This window comes from Aspergillus caelatus, assembly GCF_009193585.1.
Source record: "Aspergillus caelatus strain CBS 763.97 unplaced genomic scaffold BDV27scaffold_49, whole genome shotgun sequence".
NCBI lineage: Eukaryota > Fungi > Ascomycota > Eurotiomycetes > Eurotiales > Aspergillaceae > Aspergillus > Aspergillus caelatus.
Window position 1 is genome coordinate 22845 of NW_022475312.1, and position 27383 is coordinate 50227.

Consider the following 27383-nt stretch of genomic DNA (forward strand, 5'->3'; position numbering starts at 1 on the left):
CCCTGAAGGCTTGTCCTGATTGTACGCCGCTGTAGAATAACATGTGCAAGACGGGAAGTCATAAATTGGCTAGAGATGAATGGTGGCATATTTCATGCAAGGCCCCACTTGACATAGAAATAGCGTGACACCCTGGATTCCTATCTTCAACCATTAAGAGCTTGTTTTTTCTGGGCATTCCAAGCTTAACAGGCACAAGCTCCGCGTAATATCCAGCCTAATAGCATAGCCTGGTTGTATCCGCCTGCCTCCGATCGGGCCGATCGCCGTTTCTAAATGATTATCTTCCCCTGAAAAATACTAGACCACTGAAACGTCCCAGAATCCTATCCGTGCTGTATTAACCGGGGTTAGTATCCGATTCCCTCGGAAGAATCCCGGCGGTTTGAAGCGGGGCGATAAACATCGTCCATCTTTGTATGCCCTCCGGAGTCCGGATGCTAGGATATTCAAAAGGACCAATAGGTTGAGAGTATCTAATAAATAACATGCATTATGCCACTGAAATCTAGAATGATGAATTATCTACTATAATAAATATGGGTCTGGTGAAGAAATATCGAGAATATACTCTTCACGGACCAAACAACAGGGTCTCCCTGTTCTGGAGAAGATCGACTGATTTAATATAGTCTTCCCGAATTAATTTCTTTTGCGCGATGAATCCAACTCTTGCACCTTCTTGAATGCTCTATAAATCTCCCCGACACTCTGTTTCACGTAATCTGGGAGGAGTCAGCCAATTCCTCTTCGACAATCTGATCGATACTTACAAGAGCCAATGAACATCCAAATGAAGTTGAAGAAAAAGTAATAAAACCAGAAGTAGTAACCTTCAGGCCGACAGAAGGTTTCCCCGTGGAAGTAAAGGTCAAACAGACTAGTGGCATAGTAGAGGACGTCGCCATAGACCTGACCGACGGAGATCAGCAGCTGGAGGGCATGACGTGCAGGATGCTGTACTGCGATGCAGTAGGCGATAAAGAAGGCCAGGGGTCCCCAGCAGAACTGTTTGGCAGGATGATTAGCATATATTAATTTCCATTGACACAACCAGGCCCACTTACAGCAGTTACGGCCTCCATGGTGACAAGGAATGCGTCCGACGTCAGATAGCGGGAGTCTGACAGAGAGTACTCCTTCCAGAGCTGGCCGAATAGTTCCTGTGAGCCTGCAAGGGTCTCATGGTGAATAACAAAGTAGGACTCAAAGAAGAAATGAATGAAGCCCGCTGCATGGACCGTCTTAGTGGGACATTTTAAAAAGAGTTGACAGGGTCATGGAACATACTCAAGCACATCCACACAAAGGCCAATTTATCCGATCGACTTGCGTTCGGTCGCACGCGTCGTATGATGAGAAAGGCAGTCCCCAGGACTGCAGCCCATAAGAAGCCAAATTGGGCGATCAGGGAGACCACCCACGTCTCATTGGTGGTAAAGTGAGGGAGATGTATAGTGGTGGGATAATACTGGTGAGGGATCATGGTGACGCGACTAATGCAACCTTGTTTGTTATAAAGAAAGAGGGCAGGGACACGGTTCAGGCACACCAATCGGGACGCTCACATTCAATACTTAGTGTAATTCTTCTCCTATAGGTTGTCTGGTATTACTTCTTATATGTTGTGCCTTCTAGGCGGAAAATCTGCCTCGGACTCCGCGGATCCCGAGCATCTCTCGGATAGTTGAGTTGCCAGATCGGACCATCTTGGCTAGAGAGGAGATTAAGCGATTGACCACACGGCAACATCAAATTATGGGGTACGTTAAGCTTCGGGTCGATGTGTTCGCCAAAAGAAACGTGACTTAGTAGGTACTAGAAAAAATTACACTAATATAGCCAGAGTATTTTCATCAAACAACAAAAGCCTCGAACAACAGTCACGGAATATCATTATGCCCAATAAAAAATGAGGATAAAAGAAAAGAAAAGAAAAGAAAAAAAAAAGGAAAAGAAAAGAAAAATGACAATAAAAATAGACAACATCAAAGGTTTCTCATAGCATCAGCTGGGACACCCATCATTAACCCCCTATTGGACTTAAAACGAGACAACATGGCTAGGGCTTGTTTGTGCCGCCGTATATCGCACGCCGTCCACCTTGAGCCCCTGCTCATTCAAGAGCGTGATTGTACCACCCTCATCGGAGAGCGCGCAGTTGTGCAGCTGAAAGCTGTGGCGACGTCTTCGACGCAAGACAGCACCATCGGGCAGGTATTCATTGTCGCCTTTGTGATTCCGAACGCTCCAGCCACTGAGTACCACGGACGAGTCTCCACGGTTCGTCAGAGTGACCATGTCGGGTTTGGTTGTTGGCGCTGTACCATGATGGTGGATTACGGCCTCGCTGATGGTCACGGTCCGATCACTCACATCGCGCTTTTTCCGTTGCTCCCCGGGGAGTTCAGGGTTCAAGAGCTCATTCCAGGTAAGATATCCGCGCGAGGGAGTAGGCTGACCTTCGGCGTCAGTATGCACAGCCTGAGACGCGAAACCAATAAACACCCCCTCCCAGTGATCCCCAAAGTCCAGCAGGATAGCCCCATCCTGGTAGATCCCATTGTCGTGTTTCCACTTCCTCGGGCTTCCTTGGTTCATGTGAACATTATGGATACCATTGCCATTGCTGAAATGCGACCCATAGATGTAGATCACGCTGTCGTTGTCGACCGCAGCATCCAGCACCGGGATCAGTTCATCCAATATATCGTTATCAGGCCCAGGGACGTCATGGGGGAGGAGTCGGCCTCTTTCTCGGTGGAACAAATTTCCTCGAATATAGTCCAGTGCAAGGCCGCTGGACGCTTGCTCCATGGTGCCTTCCAGCCGGTTAAACCCTGGCTTCATCTCCCGAAGTCGTTCATTCTGAAAGTTTTCGAAATTCTTGACCAACCAAAACACTAATCGGGAGTCACTCTTATCCCCAGACTTGATGTTTATTGCTGCGCGACCTTCCCCCTGCCTGTTGTCACTGGTAGTAAAGAACAACGATAAATGAGGAGACACATGGTCTTGTGCATCGGTTTCATAAGTGAAACGGACAGGCTTTGCCTTCCATACTCCGTAGTTCTCAACGGGCATTGTGAGAGGATTTGATTGTTTACTAGAGGGGTTTATTGAGTTAGCAAGTTTGCTAAGTCATAGATCCAAGATACGTCTGAGAGTATCGACCTAGGCGAAATAATGAAAACGTCATACCTACTTATATCTCTCAGTGTTAGTCTAGGCCCATAAGGTGTCCGTTACCTGTGGAAATGGGGCCCGACGCCGCTTTGCTTCTGGATCACAAGGCTAGATGTCGCGTCGGAATTCATGTCGACTGATTCAACCATCCACACATCTAAGAGGTCGCAGTACGATCCTCATCCTTGGTACTGATCGCCTGATCAAATGAAACTGCAATCCAGGCCTTGCAGACTCGCGTAAGTTTGACCAGCATGGACGTGTGGTTGGGTCCAAAGCCCGTCCCGCAAATCGCGTTTGAGGACAAGCAGAAGTAAGTTGTGCCTTTTCCATGGAATTGAGTAATATTCGGAACGCAGTTACTATACGATCAGTACTGAATCTTAGTATTGCAACATGAAGTCGCCTTACATTGCATTTAGGATGTTAATTATTTCCATGCACTCAATATTGTCATTTTCCTCCAATGCCCACACATCAAGTGAGTTCAATGGCGCTCTCCCTCTGGTTGTCGCAGGACACTCCTGGTACACGAGATTGGCATTTCCAATCACTTTAAACACAAGCGTATCACCCTCGGGCATATATCAATTGACCGAGATGCAAATGAGAGATTTCTAGGTCGACTGTCCTCTGTTTCAAACCCCGGAACATTTGATGTTCACAACTCCACCTACAAAGCACCGGTTGTCGGTATCAACAACAACAACAACCCGTCCGTTGAAAAGTTGTACACATCAAGTTTTCTGTCGTTCTTTCAAAATTTTCATGAACGTACTAAGATAGCTTCATAGTGGCTTTCATGGCTATCTCTCTACAGCAAAGCAAAAAATGGAAAAGAAAAGATTTGTAGCCGTGACGTGACATCAGCATAGTCACAGCAGACATCCCGTTCCCTTCAAACCGTCTCAATGTACCGCCGCACCTCCCTAGAAGTATGTTGTCAGTCTAAGACCAATTTTCCGATGAAGACAAGTGAAAAATAAGTACAACAGGAAACACGCGCGCGTAATCCACCGGGACACAGCATACCAGTCAGTCACGGCTTCTTCCCACAGCTGGATTTCATGCTCCCTGGTGCCGCCAAAGTGATCGACGAAGCTGTCTCCAAATACCTCTCGAGCCACATTATCAGGTCGTGTGAATGTGGCCACTGCCTCATTCAATGACTTGGCCAAGCGCACACCTTTGTCGCTTGCGCTGCTCATGTCCTCGCCCTTGGGCAACGGTGGCACGGGAATTTCAAGCTCCTTCTCTATACCACGCCAGCCGAGGGCTATGATTGCGGCAAGCACAAAGTGTGGATTAGCATCTGCACCAGGAACGCGGATTTCAAAGTGGGTGGCTGTCGCATTAGCAGTTGGGGGCGTAATCAGTCGAATAGACGCTGCGCGGTGCTCCAGACCCCCGAGATACAGTTGTGGGAGTGCAGAAGTCCTCCTCCAGACGCTTGTAGGAATTGATAGTGGGCGCAAAGAGCGGCATCATGTCCGGTAGGCCTGTCAGTAAACCAGCGAGGAATTGGCGACCGAGATCCGACAAATGTGCCACATCTGGGTGCGGAGGAGAGGGATCGGGAGTGTCGCGAGTGAAAGCATTTTTGCCATCCATGGTAACGAGAGTAATATGCATGTGTCCACTGTTTCCAGGGAACCCATGACGCGGTTTTGCCATGAAACAAGGTGCGATGCCGTGCTTAATACCGGAGGCCTTGACAACGTATCTTATCGTGGACACAAACATGACATAGTGAGCCTGGGAAGTTGAAATGCGGCATTTGAACCCCTGAATCCTACTTGAACAAGCCAGCCTTATCCGCCATATCCTTGGCCTCACCAAACTGCAATGCCTATCGCAACATCCAGCGTTAGCATACGATACCCGCATATATATATCAGTTGGAGCTCCTCAAGTGATACACGAAGAGGGCGGATAGCCATGCAACATACCTCCCGCCATAGCGCGATAGCCGGCAGTCTCAGCTTTCGCAGCCACATTTTTCAACAGCCCTCGTGGGCACGCGCAGACTGGCTCTCGTGTGTCCGGGTCTAAGAAGCTGACAAGGAAGAAAGGCACATTATTCTCCCACGGAATACGCCGAAAGCTGTTCAGATCTCGATAGCCATTCTCTTCGTTCCAGATAGCAAGCTCTTTGGGATAATCCATGTCTTGTTGGTCCCAGCCAAAAGTAATAGAGCAGAAACCAAACCCACCGGCAACAATAGACAGGAACTTGCTCTTCTTCATGAGTTTGCCGCGTAGCTGGCCATCCACATCGACCCCAGCGACTTTGACCATACGATCATTCTGGAGTACCTCGGCCACATTCGCGGCGGTGACGTCGGGGAGCGACATTTTGGGAAGCGCAAGAGGGCAATGGGACTCGTGGATGATTCAACAATGGCAGTTATTGGGCAATTCGAGGATATCCAAGGCTGAGAAGCGGGCGGCAAGTGCTGTCTTGAAGACGTGAGGCACCGGGACAAGATGCGGAAGAAACCCTAGGACCCTTGGGTTTGGGGGCATTTGGGCTTATCTGCCTATTTAGTAGTCGCTGCCAGAACCGCTTTTGAATGACGCTTAACTTCATAATTCACGGCCGACCTGCTCACACGGTGGTTGAAGTGTGTAGGTATATACTCCGTAGAGATGGGCGGCTTGCTTATGAATTATAGTATTAGGTTATAAATAACTGGATAATATATTTGGGTCTAGATTTTACTAATAGTATATTATTAAAAAAAAAAAAAAAAAAAAAAACCCTAACTATCTTATTCTACACATACTGTATTTCAGCCCTAAAATATATTCTCGGGCTTATTCAGTACCGTTATAAATATATGTGCGCCGTTTCGGTATACCGTGACGTAGTTTGACTGGCGGTATGCCGGCAGAGCGCTATAGGTTAACGGGCTGCAAGATATATATTACTAGGGAGACCAAGGATGTTCAGGATTCTATGAGAATTCTATTGGTGTTCTGCCAGAACGTGATCCTCCCTCTGCGCGGAATTTCGACAGCCATGCGGGCACCGGTTTAGGCGGCGGCGGGGTAATCTTTGCCTGAGGCAACCGCCGGTATACCTGGCCCGGATAACGTGTCCGCCTGAGTATTCAGTCCATTTTATGATCCCAGAAACCTACTAAATAGGCGAAGGATCCTAGGCTATTTAAAAATGACAGTAGACACGGCCCGGGAAAAGACAAGAATCAGTTTCTTTTATATTCATTCTACTACTCAGTTAATTATAGATACTTCCCCGCTTTCTTGCTTACGTATCCTTGCCTAGTGGACAGGCTCTGTGAGCTGTGTAGTAGATCCTCTGTTACACAGATCTCCTTTACCATCTTTAGAGAAAACCATATCTTCCTTACAGATACTAGATTATCATGAGCCATGGCTAGAGTTGAGACTATCTCTTCCAATCCAAATCTTGCTCCTCCACCTTCTCTCTCGTCCAGCACTGCAACACGCGTTACATCTGTTTCAGCGAGCCCCGGATCGGAGGATGACACTCCTCCCCTACACGCAGTCAACGTCGCCCTGCGATGGAACGGGTCAAAGACTATGATCTGGAGAGTAACGGCTACCTTCTGGTGTGCACTTGTCATGGGGTCTAATGACGCGGCATATGGAGCGATAATCCCTTACGTTTGTACCATGTTTCACACACGAAGCAAACGTATACAACGCTAATTCAGACCCATAAATCATCCAGCTTGAGCTTTCTTATGACAAGAGCTATACGATCATTTCCCTAGTCTTCCTGTCACCATTTCTGGGCTACACCATCTCCGCCGTTCTCAGTAATCAGATCCATCAGCGGCTTGGTCGTCGAGGAGTGGCGTTTATTGGCCCAGCGTGTCACGTGCTTGCCTTCGCCGTCATATCGAGTAATCCGCCCTTTCCAGTGCTGGTGATAATGTATATCTTTGTCGGACTCGGAAGTGGGATCCAGAATGCGGGGTGGAACGTGTGGATCAGCAGCCTGGCCAATTCGCACGAAGTCCTCGGATGTTTTCACGGATTCTATGGTGTCGGGGCTACAGTCAGTCCGCTTATTGCGACTACCCTGATCACAAAAGCTGGCTGGGCATGGAATTCATTCTATTATCTCCTGGTACGTACATCAGTCCTCACCGACGGCTATGTGGCTTCCGCAACCTGAAAAATTGCATACTCTAATGCGAAACACAAGACGGGAGCTGCGGTTTTAGAACTTGTCAATGCCACCAGCGCCTTCTGGGCGGAGACGGGATCCAAATACCGACAGGACAATCCGTCGACTCCGGGTAGAGATGGAGGTAGATCTCCTAACCAGACCAGACTATCACTCACTTACCGAGTCACCTGGATCTGCGCCATCTTTCTCTTCCTATATGGCGGTGTCGAGGTCGCTATCGGAGGTTGGATTGTCGTATTCATGACCAGTATACGTCATGGCAGTCGCTTTGCATCCGGTATGGCCGAAACAGGCTTCTGGCTCGGCATTACACTGGGCCGGTTTATATTGGGGTTCGTCTCACCTCGCATTGGAGAGAGACTGTCCATTATCGTATATATTGTGCTGGCCATTGCGCTTGAACTGATCTTCTGGCTCGTTCCCAAGTTCATCGTCTCAGCTGTAGCGGTTGCTCTGGTGGGGTTCTTCTTGGGAACCATTTTCCCCGGCGTTGTGGTCGTTGCAACTCGGATGTTGCCAAAGCACTTGCATGTTGCAGCCATTGGATTTGCAGCTGCGTTCTCTATGGGTGGAGGAGCCGTCTTCCCTTTCATGATCGGTGCTATTGCACAAGCCAAGGGAGTGGCGGTGCTGCAGCCTATTTTGCTGGCGATGTTGGCCCTTGCGTTGATTATTTGGGGGACGCTGCTTCGAGCTCCCTTACAACAGTCAGAGCATCAAGTTTGACCTAGAATGAGGCAAATAGGAATCTTTCGTTGATTGTAAGCGAGGGCCGAGTGTCGAGTGTTGTGGAAGTTGATGAACGACGGAAGTACATGGTTTAGACAATATTGATAACTTGAAGGGAATTTGTGTAGGTATTCATAGCATGCTTATGGTATTGCCTGTGCCCATGTGGCGCCAGTAAAATTCCTGCTTGAATAGCATAGCAGAGGAATTTCGTCTCATTCGATATGACTTGTGTCCTGTTGTTGAACATCGAACCTCATGAAACAAACAAGCCAGGGGCTCGAGGGCCGGAAAGATCAACACCTGGTGGCATCTCTGGTCCTTGGAGGGCAGTGATGTAAAAGGTGGAGACTGATTCTTGTTGTTTGTAAAAACACTGTATGTTTCAGGGATCAGGATATCAGAGAAACTCCCCACATTCCACTGAAAAACCGTGCTTAAAGAGGTCTCTGGAGTTGAAGTGTGACGGATCAAGCGCCAATTACTGGTGATCATTTGTAGCGTTTGTTCTGCCGATTGACAACCTAGAGAAGAAGGCGGAACAAACGAGCGGTCAATGAAGCCCCCTTCTCCAACGCGAGGTTTTCAAGCACCTCCACTGCCAAGCGCCGAGAGCCGACAGGATGGTCACCTCCGAACACCGAATTGCTCCGGAACACAGTAGGCTCAATATTTCTTACTCTACTCTTGATTTTTGAATTCAAATGACATTCGGTGATTCAGTACTTTGACCGAATAGTGTTTGTCGGCTCTCATCAAAAGCCGAGCAAGAGAGGTAACCGGCAGACGATTATGTATCAAAACCGGATCTGCAAGTCCTGCGAACCATGCAGGGCTCGTAAAGTGCGGTGCATCGGTGAGTCTTCTATATGGTTCTGCTGCACTTAGACCTTCAACTGACGCGGTGAAAGTATCTTCGGAGGATCCATCCAGATGCAGGCATTGCATTGTAGGCAGGAACCTGGCCATCATGTACCAGACCTCCTGGGATTTTAATTTTACTAACCGGATCTCCCGGCTTCTAGAATCGTGGTGAGCGCTGCGAGTTCAAACAGGCTAGACGCCGGTTCAAGCATCAGCCCCAGAAAGTGACGCGTAGGTTTCGTAAAAAGGTTAGATACGATTGATCTGACTAATGAATTATGATGTAGGCGAGCCCTCGCTATCAAGTCTGGCTCACGGTAGCAGAGAATACAATGATGGACGGACTAAATCGGGCTTAGCACCATTATTTGTGGACCAGCTATTAGATAGCCAGCCCCTCCAGGGAATGCTTCAGGATGAAGTCCATGTGCTAAGGGTAAGCGATCTTCAGCAAGAATATCATGAGCGTGACTGAGCCCTGGCGTGTAGTCGCAGGAAAACGAAGGCATGACCCAAACAATAAGCTGTTTTCCGGAAGATGGATCTGACCGAACGATTAGTGTGCAGCTCGAATCTGGCCTTCTTTTCTGATAGAAAGATCCAATCTTTGACACAAAAACTGGGGAACTCCCGCCTCAAATCGTTGGTCGATTGGATTGAAGCAGTCATCGAGGGCCGGGTTACCGCACGAGGAGCGACATCCATTTCCCCAGTTACGTTCAAAAAGCCACTCAGGCCCACGCGGATATCGGCGGAGTTGACGCGAGCTTACGTAGATGGTTGTGATCCAGAAATTAGTTCATATTCGTACACAGTCTAACGGGTCGGTAGTCTACTTCACGCGTATTCATCCGATGTACCCGTTCCTTGACCGACAAAGCTTCGAGGAGACAGCGTTCTCGGCGACGCTCGCACAGACGTTGGAAACCACTCCTGCATTTTCTGCTCTATACCACGCAGTACTTGCATTGGGATGTCAGTACCATGACGGTGGATCCTTTGACCCGGGAAAGGGCAAAGCATGGAAGTTCTTCCAAATGTCACTAGGCCTGATGGCCGACATCCTTGTACCACAAGAATCATTGCTTAGCCTGCAAGCTCTGACTGCTATGTCCATCTTTGCCATGAACACCTGTTGTTTGCAGATTGACGAAATCCTAATCATGGAGGCAGCGCGTATGGCGCACGCCCTCCGATATCACCGAGCCATTTGCAGCAGAGAGCAACAAGTGTGGTGCCTGCGAACATTTTGGGTCATCTACGGCATGGAAAAGCAGTTAGCATTTCAAAATAGGGAGAATTCGGTAGGCCTACCCTTTCCAACAAAGGAACCGCCGCTAAGACCGCGATAGTTGATCGCTGATTACAACGTGGGGTGCCCAATCCCAGAAACACCAGAGGCTAACTTTGGGAGCTATAACTGGTTTTTATCCTCCATCCGATTTGCCAGGATAACGTCACAAGCATATGAGCTTCTGTTCTCCATTAGCGCCACCCAGAGTTCCACAGAGACATACTACACAACGATTGATTATGTCCAGGAGCGCCTGGAAAAATGGCGACTGACTGTACCCGAACCGTTCCGACCGGGGGAATCTTGTCCCCAACAGACCTTCAACGATCCTGTCTCAAAAATGGTCGCTCTCCAGACTCACTACTCCTACTACAGCATGGTCATTGCTTTGGCGCGGCTTACCCTACAGATCGGCTCTGACGACGGTGCGCGACAGGACGACAGCAGACGAAGTCTGATGGCTTCTGCTCGACGGATAATTGAGCTGACTCAATATATTGACAAGGCCCCCCATACACCACTGTTGTAAGTCATTAACCCTCTTATATTCCGTGTCCTTCCATAGAAACCTTACAATCGACGCAGTATCCTTGCAATCATGCCACTTGTAGCCCTCTTCCTTCTTTTCGACTTTGTGGTCCACAATCCCACACACTCGGAAACAAAGACCAACTTGGCAATGCTTGATATTGTTTCGGGGCACTTCGCTTTTGTAGAGCATGCATCGAATGGATCCTTGCCCTGTTCATTGGTCTCAGAGTTTGCCCACATAGCGCGACAGCACGTCAAAGATATCAATGGTGGACGTGGCCCCGGAGATATTATGGATGCCCCACGTACCCCGACGCAAAGGCCTTTCCGTGGTCATATCAGGACCGGATCAAGCGTCGTGAGTGAGACGCACATGCCAGTAGCAATGGAACGGAATACATCTGTAAGAACCTACCTTACTCATTGAAGTGATCTATTCAGCTGACCATTCGACCCATCTAGGACAACCAACGATCCAATGTTGAACTCAGCGGGGGGTTCGAACCATACAAGCACACAGATAGCGTCGGTCAGCCAGCAGGCGATCTTTACTATTCTGCAATGGATGCCAGTTTCGACTTCGGTAGCGACCCTCTGTTGCCCGGGGTCGATCTACGGACGTTGTTTGGGTCGGTTATCTCGGGCGGCTTTGATTCTCCTGAAGATGCCCCTAGTTTTGGTGGAATAATGCCGACGCCCCCAACATAATATCAGTGTCGCGACATCAGATGTCTTGCTTTGCCTGGGTGGTTGCTCCTTGGGTTGGCGTTGGGCTGGCTCGCTCGGTACTCGTGCTCTAAAAATACGACTCTGCAACGGAGCTCTGCTCCTTCGACATGACGTAGAATTGCCTACTGCATTGGCGCTCAAAATTCCAGTGTGGTCTGTGTATTAAACAATCTAGTCACTTTAGAGTTATCAAGATAAATTGGATATACCAGGGGTATAAAGTTAAGTGTAGGCGTCATAGGTGCAATTGTGTATTTCGTCCAGATCGAGGGACAACTGTTTAGAAATCCCAAACAGTTTCATCCTGTTGCCTTAGGTGTCTATCTTCCTGTCGGGGCTCGGTGATGGTGATACGTACCGCCTCACCTCCCGCCTGCCTGTCGAAGAATACTACCGGCAGAACCATTCCCGTCATCTTCGATCCTCCTTATTGCCTTAGGCGTCAGCATCCCGCTTCTGCGCCACAATCTGCCTTGAGGGTGGAATATCAACAACCACAATTGGTTGCCAGTATGTACCTAGATATGTTAGGGACCGATCTCCGTTCCTTTGAGCTCCACTTTTTGAGGACATAACCAATAATGCGAACCACGTATCTCCGAACGGAAGTAATCCTGGAGATCCTGACCTGGCTCTTGGTGGTCGACAGGGCTTCGGAGGTCGGGGGTAAGCGTCACCACGTATTCTCTTCGAATATCATGCAGGTTGCACCATGGATGTAAGGGCCCCCACGGAGAGCTTATCTCAGCACGTAAGCCATGATCGATATATAATTCTGGTGCCTTTTCTTGCTTACAGGCAACCATGGTCCAAATTTTGTTCGGCTCAAATCCACAGAAACCAGGAGATTCACCATGGCAGTTTCCCTGGGTTTTGTTACATATCTCTTCCTAATAGTTGCGGGCTTATATCTTGCCCGCAAGATAAGTAGAGCTGTCCAAAGTGTGTATAACCCCACCGACCATGTAAAGCCCCGCTAATGGCAGGACTTCCATAGTCCGACGATTCAAACAATTATACGGTTGCTTACCCCCAACAAGAGAACACCATATTGACCCTGTGTTGGGTCTAGATGAAGTGCGATCTTTGCTTCGGGTGTTTCGAGAGGACCGGTTTCTAGAATGGACGCTAGAAAAATATCGACGCCATGGGAACACCTTCACGACCTCGGTTCTGGGTGACGATAATATATGCACCGTGGAACCAGAAAACATTAAAACTATTCTGGCGGTGAAGTTCAAGCAGTTCGACCTAGGAGAGAAAAGACGGAGGACGTTCCATCCGCTCTTAGGCGATGGCATTTTCGCATCCGATGGCCCACAGTGGGAACATTCTCGGACTCTGTTGAGACCGAGTTTCACTCGGACACAGATCGCGGCGACCGATCTGTACGAGAGACACATTCAAAGGCTGATCAGCCAGATTCCACGCGATGGGTCAACGGTGGACCTGCAAGAGCTCTTTTTCAATTTGGTATGGATGAATTTCCGTACCTAGAATGCCCCAGGGTCAGACCTAATATTACATTCTCTAGACACTCGATACGGCGACCGAGTTCCTGTTCGGAGAGTCTGTTGAGTCTTTACGTCCTGGATCTTCCGCAGAATCCTCTAGCTTTGCCTATCACTTCAATGTCGCCCAAGATGGAATAGCTTTCAGCGTGGCGCTCGCACCGTTTGACCGAATGATTTTTAGACCCAAGTTCAGAGAATCTGTTGGAGAAGCTAGAGGCTATGTCGGCAACTTCGTGAAAAAGGCCATCGAATACCGACATTCGCTGGACGCCGAGAAACACGCGGTCGATACCACAAACTCACAGTCGCGATATGTATTTCTTCAGGAGCTCGCTAAGGAAACAGACGATCCCACCGAGATCACCGACCAGATCTTGAATATCCTCCTCGCAGGGAGAGACACAACCGCCAGTCTCCTAAGCATGGTATTCTATCACCTCGCCCGGCGTCCAGATATCTGGGATCTTCTCCGGAGCGAGGTTGCAACACTTGACGGGAAATGTCCATCATTCGAGGAGCTGAAACAGTTGAAATATCTCTCCTGGGTCATTAATGAAAGTACGTTCAGTAGTACTGAGTGATATTCCCCAAATCTTCACAATACTAACCACCCATAGCCTTACGCCTATACCCCGTGGTCCCATCCAACAGTCGCACAGCGAACGAGGACACCTTCCTCCCCGTCGGGGGCGGCCCAGACGGAAAATCACCCGTGTTCGTCGCCAAGGGCCAAAGAGTCGCCTACGATGTGTACGTGATGCATCGTCGCCAGGATATTTTCGGTCCTGATGCGGAAGAGTTCCGCCCGGAACGATGGGAGACCATACGGCCCGGCTGGGCTTTTGTACCGTTTAACGGGGGCCCTCGCATCTGCCTCGGACAGCAGTTCGCCCTGACTGAGGCGTCTTACACCATCGTACGAATCGTGCAATCGTTCAAGGAGATCACCAATCGGGACCCGGAGCCGTGGGAGGAGCGTCTCGCGCTTACGTTGGCGAGTAAGCATGGGACGAAGGTGTCGATGGTGCCTGTTTAGATCATTTTAAGCTCTTTTTTCTTGTCATAGTACCAACTGGCGCAAAAGGAGACTTGCTTGGCGGGGATTTCGCATTTTGATTCTAGAACATGCCTAATACCAGATTGGGCTTCCGTCCAACCCAACGAAATTTAAAGAATTGACACCTCACAGAAGCTCTAGCTGATATTTGCACCTCATCAAGTACGCGGGACATAACATAGTCACCTCGCCTCACCTCGCTGAACAAAACATTATTTTCGATATTGTATATGGCCTTGTGGAAGATGGCATTCGACTTAATTAAAGCCTAGCGGGGAGTGAAAACACATCGGCGGTTGGCGTTGTATGGAAGGCGAGACTGGTAAAACGGTGGTATTTGATACACTATTTTATAGGTCTCACTAACTTATGATAATATCTACTTAGCTGTATAAATAACTGACTATAGTTAGCTCTGTATTCCCCTGTAGTTAGTGAATCTCAGCCTATTTATGGCGTGGAACAGTTTCTGGCTGTTTATTTATAATAATAATCCTCTTGATCGTCTGTCAAGTAAACAACAAAAGCTATCAGTGTCACATAGTAGCTTGATCACCAGACTAACTATCAGCATGTTAAGCTGAAGACTACGTGATATAGTGTATTATGTGAGCGTAAGCACCAGATACAACCAACTAAGGGCTAACGACTTGAATGAACTAATTCAGACCTCGGCTAATACTTAGGAGCTGAGAAATTCTATCCGCGGAGGCAATGGAGCGGGGATTATCTTTGGGCATGAAGTCGGACCCGACGAGTGGCTATGAACTCTTGTGTGTCTAAGCAACCCTCATTTAGTCCAGGGAAATACCATGTATGTGGTCCAGCGTCGCATATGGCCACGTCTGTATGAAGTCATCCTCAGCTCATGGTCATTATCCTCTGATTAGGATCTATCACACTACTAACGGCCAGCTATTGGGCAAGGAACATGGCAAAGTAGCCCGGATAAGAGTATGTGCCGTCAGTCATGGAGGTCCGTGGATTTGCTCAGTTTTAGATGAATACGCATAGAGCTAAGAGATGTATTTCCACGTTTATGTATCAAGCCCGTTACCTGATCGATAAAGAAGCTAATGACCACAATCTTATAACGCCTAGACTCTAGGAATAAGTGTAATAAGGATGTCTCAGTGCTATTTCTACAGCGAGGTAAATCAAAGCTTACAATGCATTGTATGGAATAAGCATTACAACCTACTAGCAAAATTGAGTAACACTGTCACGCTCTATTGATAATGCGTGCTGGAGGATTTCTTGAGCTTTGATCAAGTTTCGATCACAACTAACATTACCAATAGCTGTCGTCATCTGCAGGTGGGGATTCCGTTTAAGCATGGGCTTTTGTGGTCTAGAATAGCACAATGTATTACGCCAAATGAGCTTATCGTCTGGTAGTCTCGAGGACAGGGTGATGCAGCTGTACAATTGGGTAGTAGAGCCTCGATCTAACAGTTCAGCTTCAGCTAGCCTCGCTTCAGTAAGGACCACCTTTCTATCAACAGCAGTCATGTACATCGGCAACCCTTTATTTAGCCCAATTTGCGTAATTTTAAATTTTATTTTTCTTAGCTGCGACGCCTACGTGGTGATTCCGTTAACAATAGTCATGCACACTGTGTGTCCAGGGGACAACATTCGTCCCATTCTAGACTGCACACCTCCTTTAAAATCCGCTGGCATTTCCTTCGCAAAGACACCCGGCTAGATTAGGAGCCTTTCACCCCCCGGACAAGATTACTGTGTTGTTCATCGCAGTCTTCAGAAGAATCTAGATGCCCACCATGCAACATATAGGGCGTCATTTCTACACTGCCCGATCAATGAGCAGATGTGTTCGATTAATGAACATAGGCACGAATCCTAGGCAATATCTGGCAGGGAGACAAAGACCAACTCGCCAATTCGCAACAGACACCTTGCCAGTAGTACCTCACTTAGTGGCACGAGTTCTTGTTGACTCTCAGCACCTACAGCATGTTCGCGATGTACACAACCATCTCAAGCACCACGGAATCCTCAAAATCAGCCTGGGATTCCCGGACGATGAAAGCCAATACTTAGAAAGCCTGGTTGTCAGTCTTTCCAAAAACCATGGCCACGGGCTCCCCATCACCCACAGCGCATCTTGTGGCTGGTTCTGGGATGTTCGTCCCAGCGAGACCACATTTCAGACAGAAAATCACCAGGCTCGATCAGAAACAATGGAGGAATTTCCCTGGCACACAGACTGCAGCTACGAGCATGCCCCACCGCGGTTCTTTGCCCTTCAGGTTCTCCATCCCGATCGCTACGGTGGGGGCACCCTCTCCGTCATGAAAATTGATCAAATAAGCCAATTTCTCTCCCCTGCCACCAAGGCAGCCCTCCTTGAACCCGAATATCAGATCACCATCCCACCCGAGTTTATCAAAAATCCCGACCGACGTCATATCGTGGGCAGTCTATGTGCTATCGACACGCAGGTCCAAGGCCATTCCTTGATGATGCGATACCGTGACGAGATTGTGACACCTTTAAGCCCCAGGGCAGCTGCGGCGCTGAAGGAGCTGAAGGGCGCACTGAAGAACACGGAGGCCCTATCGCAATCCACGTTACATCTTACTGCAGCTGACCTACCGGCAAGGTCTATCATTCTCCTCGATAATTATCGATGGCTGCATGCGCGGAACGGCATCAAGGACCCTGCGAGGCATCTTCGTCGGGTGAGATGGAATGCTGTTCTGTTTGCCAATAGCGTCGTCTTGCAACCATCCGTGGCATCCATTACCTGAATCAGATTCCTGAAAAGTTCTCTTTTTAATGATCTTCTAGTTCTTTTCTTTTATTTGTCGCCTTTTACTGTGTACTTAATGCGTCAGTTTGAGTTTTTAGCATGGGAATGAATGGCGCCATCCATCCGGTATCGATACTTTATAGCTACTGCAGATTTCAATGGGGAAATATATCAGCCTGGAGCACCTGTGGAGGAAAGCTGTATCCAAGTGAGAGAAGGAGAAGCCAAGGCTAAATTGCAATGACCAAATATGCCGAGACAATGATTGACAGTGCGGGTCATTGAGACTGAGTGAACTAGGATAAATCCACGCACCCATGGAACCAGTACGGTAGAAGATCGAGCAGGTTCCCTTGTAGGATAAACCTTAGGAGTCACTTTCACAGTGATAATATCCCGAAATTGCCGTTTTCTCGGAGGAGGCAAGTGCCACATTGGTGATAGTTTCGGTAGTCTACGGAGTACTACCCCCTGCTAAGAGCAATACGCGAGAAGAAGAGGAAAACAAACCACAAGAACTGACGAGAAAAATCCGCGTCCAGGCGTGTAAATTTCAGATATGCACTACAGCCGCAACATCGGTTCGAGACCGCAGATCCTGGTCGTCCTGGCGTTGATCCGTCGTACTCTGTACGTTAGTTTTCAGGACATAAACAGCAGGTTAAGTCAGTTCTCCTAATACAAATTAACATCATCAGAACCCCCAACCTACCCTTCAAACCCTCATGAACCACCAAGCACTCAAGGCCCCAACCACAGTAAAGACCACCGCCCAGCGCGCCAGCCCTCTTTTAATGTGATACGCAGCCACGCGATCAATCGCCTTAGAATCATTGATACGAGGGAAAGGGATATTCTTCGGGACCTCTTTTCCCAATGCCTGACACAATGGGCCCCAGCCATCCTTCACTCTGAAGAAAACCAGCCGATCTGCGGGGACGACCTCTTTCAACCACTCGATATGGCGCTGGTAGATGTAGGCGTTATCTCTCGAACCATCATAGATCTTATCCCACTGTGCCTACAAGAGGGAGATATAGGTCACGAAATGTCGCATCCCTGGTCGAGCAAAGTTAGTCTGTTTTTTCTACATGATTTTTCCTTATGGGAAGTGGCTAGTTGGTGCCATGGAATGTTGGTATATCTCGTTACCTGGTAGTGGGAGTAGCACCGCGCCTAGAAACCACAGTTTAGCCAGAGAGCTGATTTGCTGCATGCTCTTGACCCAAGCCTCCGGGTCACGGACGGTGACAATAACCTTGCTATCGGAGTAGAGGGCGAGGAGCTCGGGCACAAATTGCGAGGCGGGCGCATCGGTGATGGCTGCGTAGCCGGTGGTTCGGCGACGGAGGAGGGAGAGGATAGTAGCACGGTCGCCGGTGAGCCAGGTCCGGAGGATTTGATTCCATGATTTGATCTCTAGGGGTGGGCCCATGGTGGTTTGGGTGCCGCCATGATAGATGGGTCCGTCAAGGAGGATCTCCAGTCCTGCACTGAACGAGGCGGTCCCGGTGCGCGAGAGTCCTGCACCAATCACCTGGATCTGGGTACCTGGCTGGGGGGCAGAGGCTTGCTGGCCCATTATTGCTGTTAAGACAAGAAGTTGAGCTTGGATGCGATAGACTCTCGCCAAGGGAGGGGGAGCTGATGAATTGCTTGTAGGTGGGATGAAGGAACAACGAACTTATTGATGGTTAGTGCGGGATTTAAATATTTGCAATCTACATCTCGACTAAACAATGTAGGATGGTAATACTACTACTACTATCTAATTAGGAGTTATTTATCGCTGACATGATGCCATTGGGCGAGTTTTATGGGGCAGGGATTTGAATGCATCGGCGGGTGTAAGACACAAGTAACAATGGTAATATATCAAACAACCCCTGCAACCCAGCGAAAGGTGCCATAAACTAAGCCATATTTAGCTGCCCGGGTGGAGGCTCTACGCAGTCACTTGTAACTTGGGCAGTACGACCGTATCAAGCGTATGGAATGTTGTTGCCTCCTTCTCCACAGTGGACATCAAACACAATCGTAAGACTTTGGGGCCCCAGCGGTGATATTGCGGAGCCCCCAACGCCGCCACGCAGTAGGTCAAAGACAATAAGCGCGAGCCGTAACTAACCTTCTCAATCCAATGGTCTTGGGCAACTTCCCATTCCTTTTCTCGACCCTGAAGGTTCAGAGTCATTTCAGTGCAATTCCCGCGTCAAGTTTTTCACCAAGTTCCAAGCTCCATGGAAGGGAGGTAAGGCGTTTCAACGCGAGAAGAGCGTAGCCAGTAATTTCCGTAGAATTTCCCCAGTCACTGTTCTCTGCACGCCGTGTCTTGAACGAGTGGACCAATATCTGCGAGATCACACCCAGAATATTCTAGCTGGCTACGATAACCAAGGCAGGCCTCGCTGAAATCACCGTGGTCCCACGGTTTTAGGACAAGAACCAGGGCTGCTCTGCGAAGCCTGTTTGGACCCTTCCCTGGATTCAAGTGCCAGCAAAATTTCACCTCAACTATTCTTCGACACCATGTTCGGCTTGCAGTCATCATAATGGATGCTTGACAAATGGGAGACCACATTATTTACATGGACCATGGCGAAGTTGACCGCCAAATTGACAGGTGAGTCTTCAGCTTCTTAGGTAACGATGCTGCCACCAGGAATGGAAAGAAAACATCTTTTAGGTATTCACTTCATCGAATCAGTAAAAAGCACTATAAAGCGTCCAATGTTCGCCAATAGGGATAATGAAAGAAACATAGCACGCATGAGAAAGTTATCAGCGTATGTTCAATCCATTTAGCATGCTCTACAAGTAGGTAAAGTCGACATTGGCTAGTCTACTTAGCCTCTCATCATCGTTGCTTGCGCTGAGAGACTGCCTAGGGCTAACTTGAGCATCTCTTTCGTCTGCCTTTGTCGCCTACTGACCTAATCTCCGCCACTCCCTCACGCCTAAAGCTTTCTTCTACCTTCTCCGTAGTCATACCATGTCTCTTAAGCTGACGTGTGGACAGCCTAGCATTATGTCTGGGTCCGGAAAAACAGCTGTCAACATCACTAGTTAGGCCTGATGAATTACGTGCTCCACCTCCTTGGGAGAAACATCTACCTATATTGTATATGTCTAGTTTGGTTTTATGTACCAGTATGCGTTCATGGGGCGTACATACAAGTCAATCGGTCACATACCGGGCAACCATAGTCTACGGTAGTATGACAACACTCGTCAGCATGGACTAGTTCTGCCGCAACGTTTTGTGCCGATGCCAATTCCCATAAAAATGTTCCCTGGTTTTGTTTATTCATCGCGAGTCAGTTCTTGGGAACCCGTCGCCAAACAACCGCATGCTCCCCATCGGGACTAATTAAAGCGCTTTTTTCCCATGAGAAGCGCCCCAATTTGGGTAGCAATATCCACCAAATATACCAGTAAATACCACCAAGGCCGAGTAGCAACGTTCCAGTGAACGGAGTAAGCCAAACTGGTAAGCTGGTGCGACCGTTTACTGGCGCCACAAACGGTGATACGATAAGGAATACCTGCGATGCTAAAAAGATATATGCCACGCTATTCCACACTTTGAAGGCACGAGGAGGATATGTCACACGTCTTCTAATAATAAATAGGCCGCACACAACGAAAAATTGAATCAGGGCAACAGCCCACTGTCCCACGTCAAGCAAGAAATTATACGCTTCCCCTGCAATGTAACATTAGTTGGCTCGAGCATTGCCATCCACCAGGGCCGGGGCTTACCAAAAGGAACAGCGATAATCATCAGACATGACGAGCAAAAGACCAATGCAAATGCTCCAGCAGGTGAACCTGAACGGGACCTGCTGGCAAAAAAGTGGGAAAATGGCAATATGCCCTCCTGTGCAAAACTGTGGATGACTCGCGACATAGAGAAAGATGCGGTCATGATATTGCCCAGTGATGACAAAGCAGCAAGAATAGCCGTGAAACGCTGCATTTGCTGACCAAAGACCTTACCAACGAATAATGCAACCACCGTGATACCGGTCTCACTCAGCTCCTTGGGCGTTGCCGCGACGAAGAAAACCGCGTTCACCAGGACATAAAGAATCCCCACTGAGCCGACTCCCATGAATCCTGCTGCCTTGATCGTTCGCCGAGGGTCTTTCACTTCACCCAGGACATACATTGCGTTGGACCAACCTTGAAAGGTGGCCAGAACTTTGAATAGGGCGACTGTGTAGTCCGAGACATCGGTGGATGACCCGGCAAACGGACGTTCATAACTAGCGCCAGGGTGAGCTACATTTGGCGACCCAAAAATCACCAGCCCAAGACCCGTCACAACTATTAGAGCTAGAACAAGTAATTTGACTGAGGCAAGGATATTCTGGAGCCTAATATAAGCCATCTTAACAGTAAATTATCGCATGATGAGCACAACCCCTTACCATAAGCTTCACGTTCCAAGTTTTCGCGCAGATATGCATCGCTGCGACGCTTGCCATGAGAGTGATTGCCATGCAGCGTTTAATCCAGTCATTAGCTGTTGCTTGGGTAGCTAAGAGTATGTTCTCTGAAATAGCAATGGTTCCAATTCCTGCACGTTGCGTTAAAATATTGATGACCATAAGAGACAGGGAAGATTCGTTGTACATACCAGTGAAGCCAAGGAAGATAACATGCGTCGCAAATATCACGGTCGCAAATAAAGGCGGACGTGGATAGGCAGCTTCTAGGTAGTTCTTTTCCCCGCCATTATGTGGTAGAAGACTACCCAGTTCAAGGTATATGAAGAAGCCACAAAATGACAGGAAGTAACCAGCAACCCAGACAACCAGGGATGCACCGGCACTTCCAGTACTATGTGCAATAGCAGATGGTACGGAGAATATTGCTGTACCAATCATCCGATTTGTTCTGTGTATTGTTTAGTGGGACGAGCAATTCCAAGCTGGAGGCTCCATGGCCGGGAACTGCTTGCATACTGACATCAGAAATGTTGTCGAGAGAAGGCCGAGGCGGCGATAAGGCTGAGCTTGGCCCGGAGCAACAACAGCCTCATTCTCAATCTGATGGATTAGAGGTGCGGCCTCTGTAGAAGCTTCATCATCCGGAACACCCTCAGCATTTTGGTCCGGATTCATATCTTACACTAAATCCCGTCTAAGGTTTATTGTGCAAGCGATATCTCAAAGTTTCTAAGAGGCCAACTTGCGTAGATCAACCGATGCGATATCTGAATCACGTGTGGACAAGTGACGCGTCGGTGTATCAACCCGTGACTGGAATGTACCCCATCTACCTTAAGACATTCTGACTGCTCCAATAGAACTAATCCTCTATGTCTTCAATTTTTTGACATATTTACGGAGTTTAATAAAATCTGGTCTATATATATACGGTTATCTATTATTTCTCTGTCCCACTCGAACAAAACACCCATTGGCACTTTAATCGTGGGCCGTGGCTTTGACGAACGATCCCAACAATATATATTATAGTCTTTAACATGAAATAAAAAAAATGCCATACTTTAAATTACACGTTATATCTGAAAATTGAGTAATTATGGATGCCCTGAATAATTTGCACCCCCCCCCCAACAATACAGCTTACAAGTAGGCTACTAAAGTTAGTGGTCTGAACGCACATTACTATCCGGAGGGTCACATCCGAATGCTGCATACATGTAGTCAGTATGAAACTACTCATGGAAGTAGACCAAAGTAGTTGACGAGCACCAGGGAAATACAGTGTATGGTTTGGCAGAGTATTTACAGGGACCAAAATTAAATACAGCAAGCCTTAATAAAAGGATCGGATGCGCTTGCTAACTTCTTTGTCTGATAGAATAACAACTCATTCATTCTTCAAGATAGAGTCCAGCCTATGGCGGACATCAACCGCAAAGCCCCAAATCTTCGAAGTGAATCAAACAACTGTATAAACAGTAGTAGTAAGCAGGCCATGCCCACTACACCTGGCTACGGGCTGCCTACCCCATCAGTGGACAGGGGCAAGAAGCATCCATATTCTTAGTTGACAGTGGCGGTCCATTTCGGAACTGTGAAAGTTACCGGGCCACCGGTGAACGGCTCAGTTCCGAACTGAAGATCTACAAATTGCTCTTATTAGTGGCTTTGCTTGCAGGCGGGTTACGGCTGTGGGTCCTTACTGATCAGGTACTGGGCAGAAGCGGGAAAATCGTGCTTAGAGGTGAGATGGTCGAAAAATGGCTTAATGTCCCCGCTAAAGGAGTTTATCGGGGTCGCCGAGACGAAACTGTACGTCTTCTGCTCGGCGCCTGCCTGGATGCTGGTACCGTACCACACTTCCCAAGTATGGCCTTCGACTGTAGTGGTATCGATCTTGGCGCCGATGGGCTGGATAGTGCCGTAGCGAGCGAGCCTTGAAAACAAAACGCGGGTTGTGTCAGCCTATTGGAACTTTTCTTTTGCACAGGTAGAGGATTTATCGCGTCAATAGTGATCAGTTTATACGTACCATATCATCAGTTCATAATCGCCGCTCGATGTAACGTGGTTCTTGTCCGCAGCGGTAAACAGATCGTACGCCACATCGGCGTTGACATTGGTATTGTCCTGTTTCCAATCCACGTCGGTGCGAATACTGTGGACATCGCTCACGAGCTTCTTTTCGAAGTTGACGCCGGAGTTAGAATAGCTCTTCACACTGCCTTGGCCACCGTTCCAGGTCCAAGTAGTGTGCCACGCAGCGCCCGAGCTGGAGAGGCTGTCAATGTAGACGCACTGGGAGCCAGTCCCCGAATCCTTGCCCCAGAGGTTGTTGTTCACTGTGTACGGAGGGCTCGAAACAGAGTCGTATTGTGCACACAGCTCCTTTTGACTGAACGCTGTGGCCGTGAGGGTGGCCAGTACCAAGGCGAGCTTCATAGTGAAAGTATAAGCGGTGGATCAACTTGTTATAATCAATATTGTTTGAGGCAGGTCAAGAATGCAGGTCTATTAAGCAGCGAGCAACGCTATTTAAGAGGGACAGAGCAAGTTTTCACACCCTAGAGGTATCACGTATAGGAGCCAATCACGCTCGGGATTGATCTTATGATCCAGAGCTTTCCCGTGTCCACCAAGTCATCACCTGCCTTAGTCATTGAGTGGGTAATGAGAAATGTCGGCTATCAGTGATATTTGTCGTGATCTTCAATTGATGTCCTCTTCGAGAACGGTGTACAGGCCCGTAATACCTGCTAATTTAAGTACTCCTTCACTATATTTCGGCACATTTCTCATCATATTCGAATGTGTTTGGTTGGAAGGCCTACTTGCCCACCTTGTCAAGCAGATAAATGTATTTTTACTCCGCTTTCGCCTTCGCCTTCGGATATAGTTCTCAAGTCTGCGATTTCATATCGCTATCCGATGCTCTCTCTATTTTCCCGTCTATTGGAACTTCTTGTCCCAATGCATCACATGCTTGACCATTCCTAGGGGCATCGATATATCTGTCGTCCGGTTGGTCACAGTACTAAATATTTCTATATGTATAGATAGAATCTAAATATTACAACATAGCTGATACTATATCCATGTTTCAGTCGTAGTGACAGACTAAGAGGCATCCCATTCCACTACCTAAAAATGTCTGGACATCATAGCTGTCTCTATAGGGTAATCAAGGGAGTATTCTCAGGTTGACACGTAGTTACGTCTCATTTCGAAGAAATGTCGGGACATCTTGATAACGATGCCTAAATGGTCTTAATAGCTTGCAGAGATATGCCATATTCCAGCCTAAATGGCTAATATTACGGTTGTATTATTGGCCCTCTCCCCACTGCCTGAAACTATCTTCCTAGTCTTATTCTCGGTCATATAGGGATGGATATGCGTTGCATTGCCTTCTTCAGACACCGCAAACAGCAATATAAGCTAGGACGTGAGACTGAGCCTACAATACAAGACTTGGCATGGCGCAAGGATTGAGTCGAAGTGTCACCCTTGTGATAAATTGATGTATAGTCATATATTACTTGAAGAGAAGCTTGACACTATGCAAGATTAGTCTTCAGAGTACGGGTGGCTGTGGTGATGATTGACAGCTCATATCATTGGGGAACTATTTCTTTCAACTATATAGGCTGTCAATAAACCTTCATGTGGCTACGTTACAACGTCTATGTCAAATTACGCTACATTTATACCCGGCCCACAACGCTTCAATAGTCAAGGGCATTTGCCCCTGGTCCACAAAGTCTTAGCTTAATCCGCAGCACCTTACGAAGTTCTAACTAAGGCTAGACCGGCTCCACAAGGCATATGCAGGTCTCCATCGAACCAAAACAGACTAAGGAGCAATTCACTCCGTGCCATAGAGGGCTATCTCTCGCAGGTTTCAGGTAGCAGGGATCGGAGCTTGTGTTCGGCAGTGCAATTGCTGCGCCAATTGCCGGTAGGATCTTGGCAGGCCAACCCAGCTTGCTTGGACTGTACCTCAGGGCATCTCAATTTATTGGTAGTCCATGCAAATCGGAAGGTCCTGGCTAAATTTATTTTATCCTGTCACAGAAACTGTTGTGGGCTGCCTCAATTAGTAGGAGGCAAATAGCCTGATTAAGGGTCCATTATTCATACTTTGCTTCTACGAAATAGACCCACTGTTAACAGTGGCCGTAATCTGGATAGAAGGCCTTTTCCGGGTAAGCCCTTGTGGACTCCTCTCTGCTAGCCTTGGACCCAACCGCCAAGTGGCATGACGGGTTAGCCCTCCTGCCATTTCTCTGTCCCCTTACTGTGTCATTATGCGACAGCCCCATCCCGACCCGTTGCTAGTACAGAAATTATCGGACGAGGGTCGTGAATAGGCTACAGTTTCAACTGATTTCTGCTGGCAACTGAGGTTTGCGGATGTCTCTGGTGATATAGTGGAGACAAAAGATTCATTCTCCAAGATTGTGGTACCGAGCTCCGTTCTTCCTTGGGCAAGGATCGACATGGGAGACGATTAGGTTGAGGTTCATATCACTGTAATAGTCCCTTATCATATGTGCGTATCTCTGGAAAGCAATATATAGTACATGACCATTATTTTAGCATTACCTGCCAAACATACAAGTCCCCGTATAAAAAAATGAACATCCAATGGCAAGGCTAAGCAACAACGTAATTTCACTTCTTATTAGGAAGTCTGTCCTGCAAATTATTCCCATGAATAACCATCCATTAAGCCGGGCAGAGGGTTCACTAAATGAAGGAGCTTTAACAGGAATCGACAGGCAGGTACCGCGCCCGTTCTTACTTGATCACGTACTGTGTGGAAGCCTTGCCCTGGCCACCTAATGTGGCCACCAGACGTGAGTGGCTGACATGTGAAGTGCTGACATTGTGAATTCGACACAGCTAGTCTCAGTCGATCAGCAAAGTCATAAACTCTAATTGGCTGGACCCTGCCGTTCCTTTGAATTGTACCTCCTTACGGCGAGTTTAGCTAGAGCTTCATTCAGCCCCACAGGGAATTATTATTTTAGGACAGTACCATCTTGCTAGAAGAGAAGCATAGCTCTGAGTGAACAGATAATAAATTCAGGTGCTATCCTCGGTCTTAACAGACCAACCCTGTTTCCTTTCCAAAACAAAATCTCCTTTTTACAAAGATCCATAGCCAAGCTACCGCCATGGTGTCAGCCACTAAATTACTACTCCTTTTACCTTTCCTTGGTACTCTGGCAAGTCCTACTGATCGTACGTCCAACGAGCCCGTTACTCAATGGGAGAAGTCCTACGACCGTCTTCAACAGATAGGAGAGAATATCTTCAATATCACCAGCGACGATCAACTTCAACGTCGCTCTACAGATCTCAAAACCAGCAAGGACGGCGTAAACTCCGCGGGTTACTACTATTCCCTCTACAATGACAACCATGCCAGCGCCATTTACACTGAGTTTCCTGACAGTGGCCGGTTCCAACTGAAATGGAATGCGGACAAAGAATTCCTTGGAGGCAAGGGCTTTCGGGGTGGTAGTACTCGGTGAGTAAATGGTTGTGTTAATATCGGCTATGGTTTGAACTGACATCTTTCTGTGACTAGCAAGTTGAGTTGGGATGGTTATTTCAAAGCCGAGGGTGACTACACTCTGGCGGTCTATGGCTGGACTACAGACCCCGTGACGGAGTGGTATATCGTCGAACAACACGGCACAGGCACTCCTGGCAATGGTCATATTCTTGGCCAGGTCAATGTCGATGGCGGCGTGTACGACGTCTACATGCTTCCCTACAGAAACGTACCTAAGATCTACGGTGTGACCAACTTCAACCAGCTTTGGTCTGTCCGTCGCAATCCTCGCACCACCGGCTCAATTGACGTTACTGCTCACTTCAAGCGCTGGAAAGAGCTTGGGCTCCAGCCAGGCAACCCTGTTTTTCAGATGGTCACTGCTGAAGGATTCAAGGGCAGTGGAAACCTTGATTTCCAGTTGCATTAAGGGACACCAGGGAGTTGTGTATAGTTTATAGAATACACGTGTGGCTTTTGTTGGTGTGTCTGTATGTACT

General features: G+C 48.1%; 9 protein-coding genes across 9 annotated transcripts; 3 read left to right on the forward strand and 6 right to left on the reverse strand.

Moving 5' to 3' along the window:
* Positions 1-467: 467 nt before the first annotated feature.
* On the reverse strand, positions 468-1548 carry BDV27DRAFT_125118 (EXPERA domain-containing protein). The gene is made up of 4 exons (XM_032066254.1): positions 1291-1548; positions 1068-1231; positions 774-1008; positions 468-725 (listed from the first exon to the last, which is right to left on the reverse strand). Exons 1-4 carry the CDS (start codon positions 1484-1486, stop codon positions 643-645), a joined length of 678 nt encoding a protein of 225 aa, XP_031929611.1. The 5' UTR covers positions 1487-1548; the 3' UTR covers positions 468-642.
* Positions 1549-2004: 456 nt separating this feature from the next.
* Positions 2005-3179, reverse strand: BDV27DRAFT_125119 (uncharacterized protein). Its single transcript, XM_032066255.1, has one exon. The coding sequence runs from the start codon at positions 3082-3084 to the stop codon at positions 2044-2046; it is 1041 nt and encodes a 346-aa protein (XP_031929612.1). The 5' UTR covers positions 3085-3179; the 3' UTR covers positions 2005-2043.
* Positions 3180-4084: 905 nt separating this feature from the next.
* BDV27DRAFT_155807 (uncharacterized protein) lies at positions 4085-5541 on the reverse strand (the record flags this gene model as incomplete). The annotated part of the gene is made up of 5 exons (XM_032072212.1): positions 4085-4115; positions 4219-4531; positions 4635-4978; positions 5023-5035; positions 5136-5541. The coding sequence occupies 5 exons, from the start codon at positions 5539-5541 to the stop codon at positions 4085-4087; spliced, it is 1107 nt and encodes a 368-aa protein (XP_031929613.1).
* Positions 5542-6582: 1041 nt separating this feature from the next.
* On the forward strand, positions 6583-14066 carry BDV27DRAFT_143525 (cytochrome P450; the record flags this gene model as incomplete). Its single annotated transcript, XM_032070109.1, has 14 exons — positions 6583-6837; positions 6905-7306; positions 7385-7825; positions 8629-8650; positions 8705-8724; positions 9501-9641; positions 9778-10266; positions 10315-10781; positions 10842-11145; positions 11250-11466; positions 12166-12220; positions 12488-12989; positions 13051-13588; positions 13648-14066. 14 exons carry the CDS (start codon positions 6583-6585, stop codon positions 14064-14066), a joined length of 4272 nt encoding a protein of 1423 aa, XP_031929614.1.
* A 1844-nt stretch (positions 14067-15910) lies between these two features.
* On the forward strand, positions 15911-16861 carry BDV27DRAFT_143527 (uncharacterized protein; the record flags this gene model as incomplete). The annotated part of the gene is made up of 1 exon (XM_032070110.1): positions 15911-16861. One exon carries the CDS (start codon positions 15911-15913, stop codon positions 16859-16861), a length of 951 nt encoding a protein of 316 aa, XP_031929615.1.
* A 717-nt stretch (positions 16862-17578) lies between these two features.
* BDV27DRAFT_170684 (sulfotransferase family protein) lies at positions 17579-18445 on the reverse strand (the record flags this gene model as incomplete). The annotated part of the gene is made up of 3 exons (XM_032075378.1): positions 17579-17852; positions 17889-17922; positions 18016-18445. 3 exons carry the CDS (start codon positions 18443-18445, stop codon positions 17579-17581), a joined length of 738 nt encoding a protein of 245 aa, XP_031929616.1.
* A 1735-nt stretch (positions 18446-20180) lies between these two features.
* Positions 20181-22005, reverse strand: BDV27DRAFT_170685 (APC family permease; the record flags this gene model as incomplete). The annotated part of the gene is made up of 5 exons (XM_032075379.1): positions 21838-22005; positions 21506-21765; positions 21297-21445; positions 20626-21235; positions 20181-20569 (listed from the first exon to the last, which is right to left on the reverse strand). Exons 1-5 carry the CDS (start codon positions 21990-21992, stop codon positions 20181-20183), a joined length of 1563 nt encoding a protein of 520 aa, XP_031929617.1. The 5' UTR covers positions 21993-22005.
* A 622-nt stretch (positions 22006-22627) lies between these two features.
* Positions 22628-23826, reverse strand: BDV27DRAFT_89313 (glycoside hydrolase family 12 protein). Its single transcript, XM_032077891.1, has 3 exons — positions 23353-23826; positions 23024-23256; positions 22628-22963 (listed from the first exon to the last, which is right to left on the reverse strand). Exons 1-3 carry the CDS (start codon positions 23760-23762, stop codon positions 22884-22886), a joined length of 723 nt encoding a protein of 240 aa, XP_031929618.1. The 5' UTR covers positions 23763-23826; the 3' UTR covers positions 22628-22883.
* A 2674-nt stretch (positions 23827-26500) lies between these two features.
* Positions 26501-27313, forward strand: BDV27DRAFT_143531 (glycoside hydrolase family 11 protein; the record flags this gene model as incomplete). The annotated part of the gene is made up of 2 exons (XM_032070111.1): positions 26501-26856; positions 26917-27313. The coding sequence occupies 2 exons, from the start codon at positions 26501-26503 to the stop codon at positions 27311-27313; spliced, it is 753 nt and encodes a 250-aa protein (XP_031929619.1).
* Positions 27314-27383: the final 70 nt, after the last annotated feature.

Bases quoted from the DNA above. Each gene is read 5' to 3' on its own strand.
- BDV27DRAFT_125118 (XM_032066254.1), bottom strand. From the start codon at position 1,486: ATGATCCCTCACCAGTATTATCCCACCACTATACATCTCCCTCACTTT. The intron at 1,232-1,290 runs GTATGTTCCATG...CGGTCCATGCAG, and splicing joins CTTTGTGTGGATGTGCTTGA to CGGGCTTCATTCATTTCTTC. The intron at 726-773 runs GTAAGTATCGAT...GACTCCTCCCAG, and splicing joins TTGGATGTTCATTGGCTCTT to ATTACGTGAAACAGAGTGTC.
- BDV27DRAFT_125119 (XM_032066255.1), bottom strand. From the start codon at position 3,084: ATGCCCGTTGAGAACTACGGAGTATGGAAGGCAAAGCCTGTCCGTTTC.
- BDV27DRAFT_89313 (XM_032077891.1), bottom strand. From the start codon at position 23,762: ATGAAGCTCGCCTTGGTACTGGCCACCCTCACGGCCACAGCGTTCAGT. The intron at 23,257-23,352 runs GTACGTATAAAC...TTTGTTTTCAAG, and splicing joins GATTATGAACTGATGATATG to GCTCGCTCGCTACGGCACTA. The intron at 22,964-23,023 runs GTAAGGACCCAC...AGCAATTTGTAG, and splicing joins TTCTGCCCAGTACCTGATCA to ATCTTCAGTTCGGAACTGAG.